The following is a 16,331-nucleotide window of genomic DNA, read 5'->3' on the forward strand; positions in this document are numbered from 1 at the left end:
ATTGTCTGATTTGGTCCAAAAGTCCCCTCAGTTCCCAAGGCTCAAACAGGAAGCCTGGCAGGGAGGGGACCTGCCTGGTGACATGAGCAGAGCCAAGTAACAGAAACCTTCGCTTTCTTTTTTTCTTTCTTCTTCTTTTTTTAAAAAACAAAACAGCCCACAACTACTCAGGAAGAGGTGTGTCAACTCTTTTACCTCAATGTAAATAGCAATACTTGCAAAGTCCACTAGATGGGGCCAGTGACACAACAGAGAAGGTGGGGAGGCGGGGGTGGGGGGGGGTGTCGTGCATGGAACTATGTCAACTAGGATCCGCAAGTTGTTGAATAAATGCTCCCCACCCCTATTTTGCATAACTTCTAGACAATGGTGTAAAAATCAAGCCTTGGGTTCCCAAGCATTTCAGTCAGTTGTCACTGTAGCATCTCTGGATTTCAAAGTCCTCAAACCAAGTTATTCCTCATGAGCCACCAAGCAAAATGGGCAGTCACAAACAGAAGTTAAGTCACTGCCCCAAAGCCTCAGAGCTCCAGGCTGGGCATCTCCCTGTTATGCCTGTGACCTGTTTCGCAGAGAATCTAAAAATCTATGGACAAGCACTCCAGCAAAGTGGTCATAATGATGAGGGCAGGAAACGGGAGAGGAAGCAAAGAAGAAGGCGGAGAGAAGAGAAGAGAATGGCAAAGATGCTTTTCTCTTCAGCAAGCGGCTCTATTTGGCCACATGTTCTCAACTCTCAGCAAGCATTCCTGGCCCTGTGTTTGGTCCTGCAGTATATCTTCCTGCACCTGCTCACGGTGGGGTAATAGCTGGAACCGCAGGGGGTCTCTGAGTGCTGTTGTGGTCAGAGACCTGAAGGCAGAGATGAAAGCCAGAGTTTTCTCCTTGCTTTCCCAGTTGGCCTCAGTTCAGGTTCCAGAATACCCTCTCCTCTATCAGTAGCAAAAATCCTGCCCTGCATGTCCAAGATGTGTGTCTCTCACTTGCCACTGTTCCTAGGACAACAGAGCAACACTGGCTGGGGGGGGGGGGGACCTGAACCTGATCAACACCGTTGCCCATCCTTTCCACCTCCCACCTGCCCCCACCATCCCTTCCCAAACTTGCACTGCCTGGCAGCCACTGAGCTCTGCCTCTGTTGCCATGGCAACAATGTGGCTTCCCCCAAGTGGGAAGTCGGTTGCCAAGGCCCTTGTTGCCAAAGGCTATAACAGCCACCCTGGTGTGTGAAGAGGGGGGTGAGAGCTCAGCAGAGGAGTGGAGGGTGGCCAAGGAGGCTGGGAGGAAGGAAAGCAGGGGGTTCTCAAGGAATGGTAGAATCCAGGCAGCTGCCCGATTGGATTGGGGGTGCTGGACCCTGTATGAGGAGAACAAGTACCTCAACTGCATCTCAGTCATTGTTCCTTCAGAGTATGAGAGGGAAGAAAAGAAATCCCCCACAAACACACTTGGGTAAGCCCTCTACCAAGCAGAACCTGGTACCCCCAAACCCCCTCAAAATGGAGGAACAGCTCTGATTCTCAACTTCAGAAAAACAGCCCCCAGGAACCCCTCTGTCTCACTTGCTCATGTGTCTCAGATGCACGCACACAAGCTGGGCCCAGACAGAGCCGGTCCCTATAGTCGGAAACAGCATTAATTACAAGGATTACAAACCTCTAGCTCCCTGGCCTGTCTCAGAGCATATACTCAATATTCCTTGTAAAATGCTTCTCTTTGGAGCAGAGCTTCCACCAATCAACAAAACGAGAGGTGAACACCGTTAGGGCTCATTCCCTTCCAGAGTCAACACAGGAGGGCTGGATGGGGCCCTTGGTCCTCAGGGGACGCTACAGAAGCAGTTCACTCCAGCCCACATTGAGCACCGAAGCTGGCCTTGGTTTGCTGAGCTGGCATCTATACATTTACAGCTCACAGGTCATATTCGCAGCCACTTCCCAGCTCGGACCCAAAGAGAAGAGCCTGTTCCCTCCCCAAGTCTTCAACCTTCTAGGGAGGCTGAAAGAAAAAGATGAACGGGGAGGTGAGGATGTCCAGCAGGAAGGAGGTAGCAGATGGCTGATGGAGGCAGAGAGAGCAGCCAGTTAAGATGGGAGGGGAGCCTAGTCTGAGAGGGGCCCAGGACTAGAGCGAGATGAGGAGGGCTCCCAGAACAGCCAGATCCAAATTTCCCAGTCCTGCTCCCCCAGTAGCGCCCAAGCAGAGCCTGGCCCATGATACCCATACCTGCCTTCCCACTCCCCCAAAGCCCCTCTTTCCAAACCCGGAAGGAAAATCAGGTGTACCTACCCCAGGTGCCAGCCCCTCAGGTGGGGTAGGGGAGATGCTGTCTCCGCCGCCCTGGCTGCGGGCGCTGAGCTGGGGCGACATGGTGGGTGACTCGTCGATGTATGGCATGGTCTCCGAGCCCTCCGGGGGCCCCTTCTGCTCCTCATTCCCCTCTCCGTCGTAGTCGTCTGCCCCGTAGCTGAAGTCTGAGACAAGGAACAAGAAAGGCCACTGAGAGTCCTCCACCAGGGCTGCCAGGGACTGGTAGCGCAGTGGGCGCCTGCGGCGGCCCCCGGCTGCCATGCCCCCGGCCGCAGCATCCACGGCCGGCCCAGGCAGGGGCTGCGTGGGGCCCGGGCTTCGTGCGGGGCTGGGAAGGGCCAGCAGGCACGGGCGCTGCTGTTTAGGGGCTTCTGGGAGCCGGGGAGGAGCGGCTTCACTGTTGCCGCCCGCTTAATAGCATGTCAGTCGCATATTTCGAGCTGCTGTTTCCTTTGCCTCCTGCCTAATTCCAAGTCTAAAAATTAACAGTGGGAGCAGGAGGCAGGACGCTTCCAACTCTCCTCTCTGAGTCACCATTTTGCTTTTTATAGGGAATAAGGAGGTGGGGGCGGGCCAAGCGATGTCACTTCCTGAGCCCCTCCTCCTAGGGTACCATTTGTACACTGAGCCCTATCCCTGATAGGTGGGGTGGTGGGGGCGTGGGGGGGCGAAGAGCAGGTTTCTGAGTAGGGGGTTGAGGAACTGCACCCAAGGGAGCCCTCACCCCTCCAAGCAAGGCCCCGTGCAGGACAGAGCCCAAGGCTGGCAGAGCGTGGGCGGGAAGGCGGCACCGAGACCTGGCAAGAACACGATGGAACACAGGCTCCTCAAAAGCCGGCACTTACTTCTATAATTTCAATGTGGGCCTCCTTTGGAGAAGGAGGGAAGAAAAGGCTGTAGGGAAGTTGAGTTGCTGTTAACCCCCTTGGCTGCTAGCACTACTCAGGCTCTAGAACCCACACACGGACACCCCTTCCCTGAGACAGTAGGCTGGGCCCACGGCAGGGTGCAGGGCAGCACCTCAGAGAGGCCCTGTTCAAACCCCACCAATGGGAGTCTCTCCTGCAGCAGATTGAAGGGCACTCCCACCCTCTCCACCAAACCTCTGGCTGGGCCTGTCCCATCATCTGCTCCGAGTCCCAGCTCATAACTTGCACAGCATGTGGCCCTCTAGTGCCCCTGCCCATTTATCCCTGAGCCCCTGGGCAGGAACTGGGTGTCTCAAGTCATCATTGTGTGCCCAGCACCCATAGACTGACATGCAGCAGGACCTCAGGAAATGTGTGTAGAGGGAATGAATGGGCAGAGAAATGCACTGTCCCTCTCAGGTCTGAGGCTTGAGCCAAGCTCTCCACTAGGGCCTGGCTCCTCCTCCTGCTCTGTCACACGCACCAACACCCTCAGGCAGCCGGCAGCCTGAGAATGGTGTCAACAGGTTACCAGGGCGCCTGGCCACAGCCACACTCAATCCAATCTGGCCCTTTGGCAGCCAAGAGCTTTGCCAAGCCTTGCTGCACCTGCTCCGGCCGACTTCCTCTCTAGTCCCTCTGTTGACAGCCCATTAAGCTGTCAGGGTACGTGGGCTATTGTTTGTTTGTTTGTTTGTTTTCCCCCAGGAATGGCATGTATGTGAAGAACCACAGGACTTAGTGATCCAGCCACTGAAATGAGTGTATGCCATGTACCCAGGAAATAGGGCCCACTGCCCTGGAGGATACAGGGCCTATATCTGAGGCTGGTAGGAGGTGAGCCAACCCTGCTATTTCCATGGGTTGAGAGGGAGAAAGATAAGCCGCAGCATGTAGTCTGCCCAAGCCTGGCACCTGCTGACATCTACTCACTTTGGAGAGGCACAAGGAGGAAATGAAACATCATGTTAACCTACCATCTCTTTTCCAGGAGGGTCCAGGCTGCCCTGTTACTGCTTGGAGTCAAAACTGGCACTGTGAGTTATGGTGAACCCTGGCCTGGCCAACAGTTCAGATCCCAGCAAGCCACATGGACTCTCCTATATTCTCAGGGGTCACAGGACCAGATCCCTCACCCAAGACCTTTCCCAAGGGCAGGGGGAGAAGGGACAAGAGGGAGATGGTGTGGCTCACCTTTACCGCAATCTGAAGCTGTGTGGGTCACAGTCAGGTGGGGGTGGGGGGGAGGTCTCTGCCAGCCTTCTCCCACGTGTACACAATTCATCCTTATCAGAGTGGACCTGCATCTCCTGCTCCTCTCAGCCTGGCCACATCTGCGAGGCTGTTCTTACTATCTCCAATTTACAGACAAGGCCACTGAGCCTCAGAGAGATTTGCACAGAAAAGATCTAAACTCAGGTCTGTCTGTCTGTCTGTCTGTCTCCAAACGCCATCTTTTCCCTTCCAAACCTCACTACCCTTCCAGAGAAATCTTCTACAGCCCTCCTTGGTAGAGGAGGCTTACCAAAAAGGAAAGAGAAGGGTGCCTGAGCTGAGGTGCTAGGCACAGGAGGAGGAGGCTCAGGAGTGGGGGAAAGTGCCTACAGAGGTCTCTGCAAAGGTTCCAAGATACTTTCCCTTTCATTCCACCCTCCATAAGACCCTGAGAGCCCAGGACGGCAGTCAGTGACCCAAGAGACCCCTACCAGGAAAAGGGCTACAAAAAGGACTGAGAAACCAACTCTCAGAGAAGGAAGGAACCCTGAGGACTTGGGAAAATGGAAATCTGCCAAGCACAGGCTTCAGCTGATGAAAGGCCACAGGTAGGAAGGTTGAAATAGAGAAGGCAAAGGAATCTGCTGACAGCCAATATCCATGTCTCCTCATAGTAACATAAATCTCATTGTATATGGAACGACAGTGTGCCCAGTGGCTAGCTAAAAGAATACTTTTCCTAGTGGTGTGGACCATGTGATTAAGTTCTGGCCAATGACATGTTAAATGGACGTGTGTGGAACTTTGAGAAAGGCTGCTGAGATTGTTCTAGCTGAAAGGTATGTTTTTTAATGGGGGTCGGGGAGATGCCTCTTCATGCTTCCTTTTTCTGTTGCCAGTTTGGAAGGCAGATGATATTGCTGGAGCTCCAGGAGCCATATTAAACCATGAGGTGATAGAAGCCAGCACTGAAGATAGCTGAGCCTGGGCTGAGGATGGCACAATGAGCCACCATACTACCCCAGGACTGTCTGCCTCTGGACTTCTTTTACAGGAGACAAAAAAAAAAAAAAACACCTATGTTATTTAAGCCACTGTAATTTAGTTTTTATGTTAGATGTAGCCAAATCTGATCATAACTGATCCAGGTGGTTTTCCTTGATAATCTGTCTAGGTGCTTTTCTGGATATCTTCAGTGTCCCTTCTAAGTCTCCTTGGTGGAATTCTCTTTCCCTGCCCACCCTTAAAAAATTGGTATTCCTTATATATCTTTACAATAGGACACTGCTCAGCAATAAAAAAGTACGAACTACTGAGAAATGGAAAAACGGAAATGACTCTTAAAGACATTACACTACGTGAAAGAAACCAGACACAACAGAGCACATCCTGTATGGTTCCACTTACATGAAGTTGTAGAACAGACAAAACTAATCTACAGTTGAAACAAAAAAATAAAAATAGTGGTTGCCTCTGAGGGTAGGGTAGATAGAGACAGGAGTTCACTGCAATGGACATAGGGAACTTTCTGGGGTGATGGAAATGTTTTATATCTTGACAGGGATTTGGGGTACACAGGTGGATGCATTCATCAAATTCACTGAATAGTACACTTAAGATTTGTGCATTTCATTAAATATTGAACTCTAGTTGGTGATAAGCAGGCTTAAGTGTTGAAGTAAAGTGTACTAATGTCAGCAACTTAATCTGAAATGCATAAAAAATAAGATGGATTGATGATGTTCAGAGGGATGGATAGGTGTGTGATAAAGCAAGTTTAGAGAAATGATAATTATACACTCTAGCTGATAGGTGTTCACTGTACAACGTATTAAACTTTTATGTGTGTTTGAGATATTTCATAATAAAATGGTGGGGAAAAAAATGGTGCTCCTCAGGCTTCTGTCACCCTTACTTTGCTTCCTTTCCCAAATCTTATTTACAGAGGTCTGGGCTGCAGACCCATCTCTCTGATTGTTTCCTGAACATCTCCACTTTCTATGCCAAATCATTCAAGTTGGAAACATTCCAGATTCCCCCCTCTTCCTGCTCCTCATCTCTTATACCTTTATCTATCCTCACTCCCCATCCTTGTCCTTACTCTCACCAACTCTTATGAGGACAATTCCAACACTCTCTCCCCACCACAGCCAGATTGCAAATCTGATTGTGCTTCTCCCCTGTTCAAAATTCAATAGTTCCCCATCCACTTCAAGGGCACAACCCGAACTCCTCAGCTCAAGGCCCTTTTGGTCAGCACCTGACTCCACTTTTATAGAGGTATAGTCTGCTGCTCTGTAATATCAGACATCTTCCAGGTCCTGTAGTGGGTTTAATAGTAGCCCCCAAATGCATATCTCCAAATCCTAACCTTGGTACCTATGAATGTGACCTTATTTGGGAAAAGGGTCTTTGCAGATTTAATTAAGGATCTCACGATGAGATTATTCTAAATTAACTGAGTGGGCCCTAAATCTGATGATGTGTCCTTATAGAAACAGAAGGGGAGAAGAGAAGACACAGACACACAGAAGGCGGCCATGTGAAGATGGAGGCAGAGACTGGAGTTATGCTGCCAAAGCCAAGGAATGCATGGAGTCAACAGATGTTAGAAGAGACGAGCAAGAATCCCCCCCTCCGCCCCCCGCCCCCAGAGCCTTGGCCAGGAGCACAGTTCTGCCAACACCATGATTTTGGACTCTGGCCTCCAGACTGTGAGAAAGTTAAGTCCTGTTGTTTAAGTCCTGTTGTTTTAGGCAGTATTTTTCTTATGGTAGCCCTATGAAATTAATACAGTCCCCAAACACACGACACTGTTTCCTACCTCTGGACCTTTGCATATACTGTTCTTATACCTAGAACACCCTCCTTACCCCTTATCGATCCAGTGAAATCCTATTTAGCCTTCAAATCCAGCTCACCTGCACCCTTCCTCTATGTACCTCGTCTCCTGGATATATAATGCACTTTTGCAAACCAATGAGAAAAAAGATGAATACCTCAACTTTCTAAATGAGTTAGAGAAATGAACAGGAAATTTAAAAAAAGAACTATGAATGTCCAATGTGTGTGTGTTGTGTGTATATTTTAATATTAACCTCACTTGTAATCAAAGAAAATGTGAGCTTCTATTTGTTTTTTTTGTTTTTTTTTTTTTTGCAAATTTCTTACCAAACCATCAAGGATAAGAAACGATGCCCAGAATTGTCAGGGAACAGACACCCTCAAACTTCTTGGATGATAGGTACACCTGGCACAACTTTTCTGAAGTCAGTTTGGTAACTGGTGTCAGAAGCTTTAATAGTTCATACAGCTTTTAACCCGGCATAATCCAAGACTGTGTCCTAAGAAATTAATTCTAAACGTACATAAAAATTAAGTTTCAAGGTTATTAATCATAGGTCCATTTGATTGTGAAATACTAAAAGCAACCTGAATGATTAATTATAGGGATTAGTTGAGTAAATTATGGTATTTCTCCAAGATGGACTACTATGTAGTCATTAAAAATTATACGGGTGATTTAAAAAATTATGTGGATGATGTTCATCACCTTATTAAGTAAAAAGGGAAATTAATGTGTATAGAGTATGATATATTTGAAAGAAATAAAAATGTTCATATGTGCATAGAATAAAGCCTGCAAGGCAACAACATGAAACTATAAAGTATTCGGATTCTGGGAATTTGAAAGAAATTAATACATAGTCTCTGCTCTCTAGTACATTTGCAGACATTGCTTATCTCCTATCCAATATCCATCTTCCCTTCTTCCCTGCTTATCTTACCCTGGTTTTATGTGAGGTAGCAATGAACCCAGTCCCCAACAAGATACCTACCTTCTTTGCCTCTCTTACAACTAGGAGTTTGACAATGTTCTGGTCAATAAGACCCAAGTGAAGTAGGATAGGACCTCTGGCAAGGCCTTTACTTTGATAATTAATAAAGGGACTCCTTGCCTTAAACTCAGATGCAATGACTGGAGCTACAGTGGCCATATTGCTTCCATGAGGAAATAATCAAGAAAGAACTGATGCTGTCGAGCTACTGAGCCACACTAGAAACAGCTTACCTCATTTCTTGCTAAGTGGGAAATATAAGACCTTATATTGGGTTTTCTGCCACTTAAAATGAACACATTCCCAAGGGGTGCCCTTATAGCCAGTAAAGGAAGGCAGTCCAATAAACAATAAAACATTCTAGATGCTACTATGTCAGAAGTACCTCACAGGCGAGACAGAGAGAAGAGAGCAGACAACAGTGTGGGTGAGGGGATGGCTGGAAGGGCTTGGATGATACTTGAAGAGAAGTGGTTTATCACTGTGACCAAGAGCAAGGATGCTGGAGTCACACAGCTTAGGTTCCAGTCTAGGCTCTATCACTTCCTAACCTCTTTATGCTCAGAATAGTGCCTGGCACAAGGCAGCTGCTTATAAATGGATAGTGATTAAACCAATGAATGTGTAAGAAGATGACGAAGGGACTGAGCACACAGGGATGCTGTGAGGATTAAACTGGATAACGCATGCAAAGCACTTAGCACATAGTAAGCACCCAATAAATCTTAGCTGCTATATTAATATTATTAATTGCATCTTGAAAGATGTGTGGGTGCTTGCCAGGCAGATGGGGGACGGGAGCAGAGTTCTAGGCAACAAGAAGAGGCTTGGCAAAGGCACAAAGTGTGAAACAGCAGGGCCCCTTAAAGGGACTATAAATAGCCCAGCATGGCTAGAACACTGAGTGAGCAGGAGGGTGAGGGGGCAGACAGCACTGGAGAAGTGGGCACAGACCAGCACTCCTGAGCCGAGCTAAGAGTTAGGCAGGATCCAGTGGGGATCATTGATCTGGACCATACTTGTTGTAGGGTCTTGCCAGCTATCATTACTGAATATTGCTAACCTTAGATAATTCCTCCTGATGCATATGTTTCTCCATTGAGTTACAATGCAGGCAGAATCTTGTGACCTCCAGATCTACTAGGAGTCATATAGATTGGGGCTGCATGTGAACATAGGGTTACCTATTTCAAGCCTGTAATGGATGGAGCCTGTGCCAGATGACAGGATATGAGCCAACAGCGACAGACCAAGAAGACATGCTCTTTGGGGGCAATGTGAAGAGTTGGCCTGTGGTCAAACCCAAATGACCAGCCCTCATTACAACCATCTTAAGCTCTAGTAGGTGCAAGGAGGGAGAAAGTGGTGCCCCAACAGCTGGAGGCACACAGGTATCAAGCTGTTTACAACTTTTCCCTGAGACTATCTGGCACCGGTGACCAATGGACACAGCCAGAATACAGCCTGGTACTCCCTACTCCCAAAACAGATGCTGAGGGCAGTTTTGGGGATCTTTCCAACCTCTTCTTGGATACTCTAAGAACCTGTAGGTGCAAGAGAACATTCTAGGTGTGGAATGTCCCTGCCCTCCCAGCAGGGTGATACAATGGCTGATTAATAGGCGATAAACTTATTTTCTGCCCTAGAACTGATTGGGGCAGAGGAGATCTGCTAAGGGAAGCCCAGGTCTGACCATTATTCCCACTGAAGCAGCATCAAAAGTCTTCAGAGAACATCCAAATTCTCTGTATGCCATGAGCTGCATCAGTGGTGATGGAGCAACAGTATGAAGAGTCCGTTCCTCCAAGATCTCCCAGTGTAGCCCTATGCATGCTCACTGTCATTTGTGACTGTGCCAAGACCTGGGCTGTGTACTATCTCAGAGAAACCTTGTGATGGATGAATCATACAAACATTGTATTGCACGAAAGAAACCAGACACAAAAGAGCACAGGTGTAGGATTCCATTTATGAAGTTCAAGAACAGGCAAAACAAATAGATGGTGATAGAAGTTCACAGCAGTGAACTCTCGGGGTAGGCGGCAGGAGGCAGTGGGTATTGACAGGAAAGGGGCATCAAGGAACTTTCTGGGGTGCTGGATACATTCTGTATCTTGCTTTGGGTAGTGGTTGCACAAGCAGGCCTATGTAGAAGTTCACTAAGCTGTATACTTAAGATTGGTGCACTTTAAAAAGTTTTTCAGAAAAATTTAAAAACCAAGTAAGTAGTACCATTATGATTCTCGTTTACAACTGAGGAAGTGAAGACGTAGGGAGTTAAGTCACTTGCCCAAGGTTTACTGGCTAAGTGGAAAACTGGATTGAACATAGCTGGTCTGATTCCAAGACCTGTGCTTTAACCATTATATTATGTAGAACTCGGATAAAGAAAAAAAAAGAAAAAGAAAAAAAAAAACATAGGTGCGTTCCTCTCAGGCCCCATGAGTGGAAGAAACAACCTGTATCAGAGCCTGGAGAAGGAAGAGGTCCATTTGGCAGAGGGTCTGAGTGTGCCCTGACAGATGTGAAAGAGGACAGGAAGGAAGAGGCAGTTCCCAGAGAGGGCAACAGTGCTACAAAGGAGTGGGGCAGGACTGTGCCCTTTTGTTCAGGGCCGTGATGAACGGACTGGTGAAGCTAATGCTGAGGTTCCAGGAGCTTTCCTTCTCCATGGGTAGAGTCCTCCCAACTTGCCATTCCTGTTGCTAACTCCCAAAAAATGATTCCACTCCTTGCTCAGATCTCCTCTGGATGCCAGGCACTAGATCAAAGCCTAGACTGACCCCGTGATGAACCTGTGCACATGTGGTTTCCTGATGTCAACCCCTCCACCGGGAGGTACACAGATCTGCCCATTTCCCCCCAGATTCCTCTTAAACTAAGCTGGGTCTTCCTCACATTCCCAGTAGGCCAGGACGATGGCTGGACTCAACAGTTAGGGTCACTATAAAGGCTGATAACCCCTACAGTGACTTTTATCTCCTTCACACAGCTGAGAGGAACATAGGGCTATGAAACTCGGCCTCCCCACAATCTGGTGGAATCCAAGACTCCAAGGCAGACTCAGAGTCCAGGGTCTTCGCACCCATGCCAGAGACGGGCTGCTGTAGAACTGGGAGAACTGGGTTATCAGCTCTGTGGATCGCCGGCTGGTTGGCTTTGAGCCTCTCTGAGCTTCAGTTTCTCATTTTTGAGACAGGGATAACATAGGCCAGTTGCAAGACATTAAATGCATCATATAGGTTAAAGAACTTGAGCAGCATCTGGCAGAACAGATTGGCTAAAAGAATAGGAGAATGGGCTAGACAATTTCAAGACCCTGTGACCTCAGTTAACACTGGAAATACCATTGGGAACTCCTTAGTCATGGCACTGCACCAAGTGAGGGGTCCTGAGAGACCAGCCATCTTCTCAGCACCCCCTTATCTATGACTGATGGAGGAGGGGATGGGGAGCCAGGACAGCATGGTGGTCAAGAGCACAGGCTTTGAGTCAGATTCGGGTTCCAATCCCAGTATCACTACTTAATAGCCATGTGACCTTGAGTAAACTACTTAAACTTCCAGAGCCTCAGTTTCTTCATCTGTAAAATGGGGCTAACACACAATGTCTATACCTCATGAATGTTTTGTGGCGTTGAAATGAGAAAATATACTTAAGCAAGGCTCCCGGCCTAGCCTATGATCATTCTACCTTGGCCGTCCTCCTGAGCAGTAAGTGCCCTCAAGGATTTCCTAGTTCTTGAAAATAAAACAAAACAAAACCAGGGCTTTGGAACACATAACTGGGCTAAGCTCTGGCAAGCCTTCCTCCACCAGCTGACTTGGCTAGCCTAAGTTCCGCAGGCCCAGAAACAAGCCAGGCATCACCAGTTATCGGAGTAGTTTCCATCTTAAACTTTAAGACACAAGTTCCAATCTTCCTTGCACAATGAAATCCCCTGGGGAGTTTAGAAACTACTGGTGTCTCAACTCAGAGATCCATATTGAACTTGAGTGGGGTGGTTGGGGCAGCGAGGCTACTAAAAGCTCCCCAGGTGACCCTAATGTATTGTAAAGCTGAGAACCACCAGTTTAAGTCAAGGACCGCCTTTAAAGTCGAATGTAACTAAACTGAAGCAAGCCATCAGCCTGGGGCTGTATGAGAGGTGCAGGAGAGGTTTCTTTTAAGAGGCAGGGTTTGAATTAAGTCTTGAAGGACTGGGAGGTGTGCCTGGGAAGAGGTGAAGGAAGCAGACGGAAAAGGCAGGCAGGGAGCGCAGCCTCTGTCCTATTCACGCAGGGTCTTCAGCCTTGGCCTACGGCAGCTGCCTGGATCACGGGACAGCCTCCTCCTCACCTCCAGGCCTTCAGGCAGGCCTGGAGCAGGGACAATAACCGGGCAAAGGGACAAGTGAAAGGCAGGGCAGAGGGGACACGGCCACTTATTCCTGGAGGTGCTATCGCATAGCTGAAGCGCTGTTCAGGCTCCGCCCCCGCTGCTGGAAAAAAGACTTAAGCCCCGCCCCCAGGGTGCGGCTCCGCCTCTCTAGTTGCCATGGAGATGCAGCCGCTCCTCCATCTTTCAGGCTCCCTCCGCGAAGGAGGCAGGGATCCTGGCCGCTTGGAGAAGCCAGGGCTCCAAAGCCTGAGACAAAGGAATCCTAGGTCTTGGGAATCGGCAGCACAGGCAGAAGTGGCAGGCGAGGGGATAGGGACCTGCCAGTTGGCCCTGAGCAAAGAAGGGAGAGCGGCTGCATCAGAGTCCAGGTCAGGGATGGACTAGGAACGCTAATATCTGCACCGTGATTTACAGTGTATACGGCAAGCCCACAGCCGGGATCTCATTTCATCCTTACAACCCAGGGAGGCTGTCAGAGTAGGTATTACTATCCCATTTTAAACAGGCTGAAAGAGGTTCTAGGTCTTGTCCCTGGCCATCTGGCTAAAAAACAACTGTCACAGCTCTGTCTTTGGACCAAGTTCATTGCTTTTTGTACTTTGACATAATCTCCCACCTATGCAGAGGGGCCTAAAATTCCTAATTACTATAGCAAAGGCAGTTACATGCCCACTAAATATATGGGAATACTGGTGCAGAATGGCCAGATGACCATTGTCGCTCATTTTCTGGAGCCTCCACTTTGTCATTGTAAATGGGATGACACAGCTACCCTGTCCCTTTCACAGAGCTGCTATGAAGAGCAATGAGAGATACCAGACAAGAAGAGTATTCCACAAACAGTATAGCATTCTATCAAGCAGACAAAAAAAAAATTCCTCTACAGAAAAAGTCAAGTTTCTATTCCTTTGGCCTTTGGCATATTCTGGCTTCACCACTAGGTGGCAGGACTCTGAAGAACAAGGACGGCCTTCTATTTACTTAGAGTTTTTCGTGGCACTCAGGACAGTATTCACACATAGCAGATGCATGATTAACTGCAGACTGGCTGATACAAGCCCCTAAGATTCCTCCTAATCTCTTCCCACAACAGCCAATCAATTATTTAGAGTCTGGGGCCAGGAGGTCACCCTGACAAATCTTGCAGGAGTTCTAACCCTCGTTAGAGTTAACAGCTTTAAGTTGCCTCCTCCTTCCCCTCTGAAGGGTCATGAATTGATAACAAGTAATGATCCTGGACTGATTTGATTTAAGGCTCTTTCTTCTTTCCCCACATGCTGATGGAAAATGCTGGTCAGGCTCCAAAGTGGTGGAAGGGGGGCAGCCAGGAGGAAATAAGGAGAAAGAATCAAAGGACAATTATGACAGTGACCTTCAAATCCACTCCCACTTATTACCCTCCTGGGATGGCCTCCTCAGAGCCCCTCTCCCGTATATGGTTTCATGAGTCTTTAGGGTATTTATGAAAAATTAAATGATTTTCAATCTAGTGCTGAGAAGTAGGAAGAGACAGTTCAGAGAACAGATAAGTAATATAAGGTCCAGAGAGGTCAGTAAGACTCTCAGAGTGGCCTTGCATGTTGGTGACAGCCAGGATCAGAATCTATGATCCTTGCCTTCCATATTAGAGGCTTCCTTCAATTCCAGAGACGAGTATCTCCAGGCTCCTGCCCCTCTCTGCAGAAGTAAGCCAAGACATTCCAAACTTGCACAGGCTTGCACATCCACACACATACACCCACAGAAATACTCTGACCTGTGCCCATTGCTATCAGGAGGCAGACTTACTGGCATTCATCTCAGGCTGCTGGCTAGAGCCTCCTTGGACCTTAAAAATAATTCTTCCTATTGAACAGGGCTACAAGAGGGCACCTCAAAATTTACATCCTTCTCCTCTCCCCTCAGCTCTAGAGTATCAGTGGTTTTGTCTGTTCTAGCTTCTTTTTGTCACTGAGAGGAGATGAGAGGACCTCCCCAAGTCAGTAGCCTTTTCTCAAAATATCACCTTTCCTCAGGGGTGGTGCAAAGAAAGCCAAGTGAGGGCTGAGCTGGGGAAGAGCAATGTGGTTCACTTAGGTAACTCATTTCTACACACATATACACATGCAGAGGCACACACAGAGACATACACAGGCAGACACACCTCCCTAAGGCCCTGACACCTTCTGACTCCCACTGCTCTGGTCAGCCCTCAGGCACAATTCTCCATTCCCCTTCCTCTGCTGTAATGACCTTGGGTTCCAAATGGTGCAGCCTCCATTGGGCTGGGTCCCTGAGTGACCATGTGGAACAGAGATCCCTGCCTACCTGTGATGGATTGGTGTGAGCAAGCAGTAAACCCTGCTTGTGTTAAGTCATAGGGATCTCAAAACTAAGTTTGTTCCACGGCATAACCAGCCTACCCTAATACACCCCCAACTCCTCATTGTAAGGTCAGCCAGCCAGCTCCAGTCTCCAAGAAGCTCCACATGCACCTCCCAATGCATGAGAGTCGGTTTTCTCTTAATACCACTCATGCTGGGCTCATGGTAAACCACGGTCTCCTTCCCGCTGTTCAGGAGAGAACCAGGTACCCAGCATCCTCTTCTGAGGGCAGAGGAGAAGGAAATCTGGAATGTCCTCAGCCTAGTGTTTTGGTAGAAGCTGGCACCAGAAGGATAAGTCTTCCCCATCAACTTGGTGACCTATCAACTTTCCCAGGGCCAAGTCAGTAGGCCCATCCTGACCAAGATCCAAAGATGGTGTATTGATGATGTATGAAGCAAGCCCAAAAGGAGGCTGGGAAACACCCATGTACATTGCAGCATTATTCACAATAGTCAAAAGGTGGAAGTACCCAAGTGTCCATCAATGAATGGACAGATAAAATATGATCTATAAATACAATAGGATATGATACAGCCTTAAACAGGAAAGAAATTCTATAGGTGCTACAAAGCAGATGACCCTCGAGGACATTATGCTAAGTGAAATAAGCAGTTGCAAAAAGATTGTATGATTCCACTTACATGAGATACTTAGGGTAGTCAAATTCATAGCAACAGGAAGTAGGATGATAGTTGCCAAGGGCTGGGGCTGGGGAAAAAGGTGGTGGTAGTGTTTAATGGGTGCAGAGTTTCAGTTTTGCAAGACGAAAAGCATTCTGCAGATAGATGGTGATAATGGTTGCACAACAATGTGAATATACTTAATGTCACAGAACTACACACTTAAAAATGATTACGATGGTAAATTTCATGTTACATGTATTTTACCACAATTAAAAAAGTAAAATAAATTATAATAACAGTAACAACAACAAAAAGACAGGGAAGGAGCAATCCCTGAGACAGAAATTCTTTCACAGGGATTAGCTGGGGGCGAGACGACTAAATTAGGCCCAGAGCCCACTTAGCTTCGAAAGAGAGGTTTGGAGTCACCTTCTGAGTTACAAAGGCAGGTTCCGCCTCCACAGCTCATTTCTGTTTTGCAGCCAACTTCCTGGCACAAGACAAGCCTGGTTCTGACCTAGGCTGGGGCTGCCAGACATTGTCGGCTCCAATTCCAATACTCTATCCCCCATCAAGCAGCACCTGGGCACCTGGACACCTACAACAGAGTCCAATCTGCCCCATACCCAACCAATAACAATGGTATTGTCTCAGGGAGCATGTAGAACAACACCAGGAGTCATGGCTGG

General features: G+C 48.0%; 1 protein-coding gene across 4 annotated transcripts in view; it reads right to left on the minus strand.

Moving 5' to 3' along the window:
* The window catches only part of ABR (ABR activator of RhoGEF and GTPase), a 175,162-nt gene that overhangs the window by 91,671 nt on the left and 67,160 nt on the right, over positions 1-16,331 (minus strand). For all 4 annotated transcript variants that reach the window (XM_036223703.1, XM_036223706.1, XM_016138983.2 and 1 more), the window contains exon 2: positions 2,290-2,474. In XM_036223703.1, coding sequence (XP_036079596.1) covers positions 2,290-2,474 — 185 coding nt within the window. The remainder of the gene's footprint in view (positions 1-2,289; positions 2,475-16,331) is intronic.

This window comes from Rousettus aegyptiacus, unplaced genomic scaffold (assembly GCF_014176215.1).
Source record: "Rousettus aegyptiacus isolate mRouAeg1 unplaced genomic scaffold, mRouAeg1.p scaffold_m13_p_6, whole genome shotgun sequence".
Classification (NCBI taxonomy): domain Eukaryota; kingdom Metazoa; phylum Chordata; class Mammalia; order Chiroptera; family Pteropodidae; genus Rousettus; species Rousettus aegyptiacus.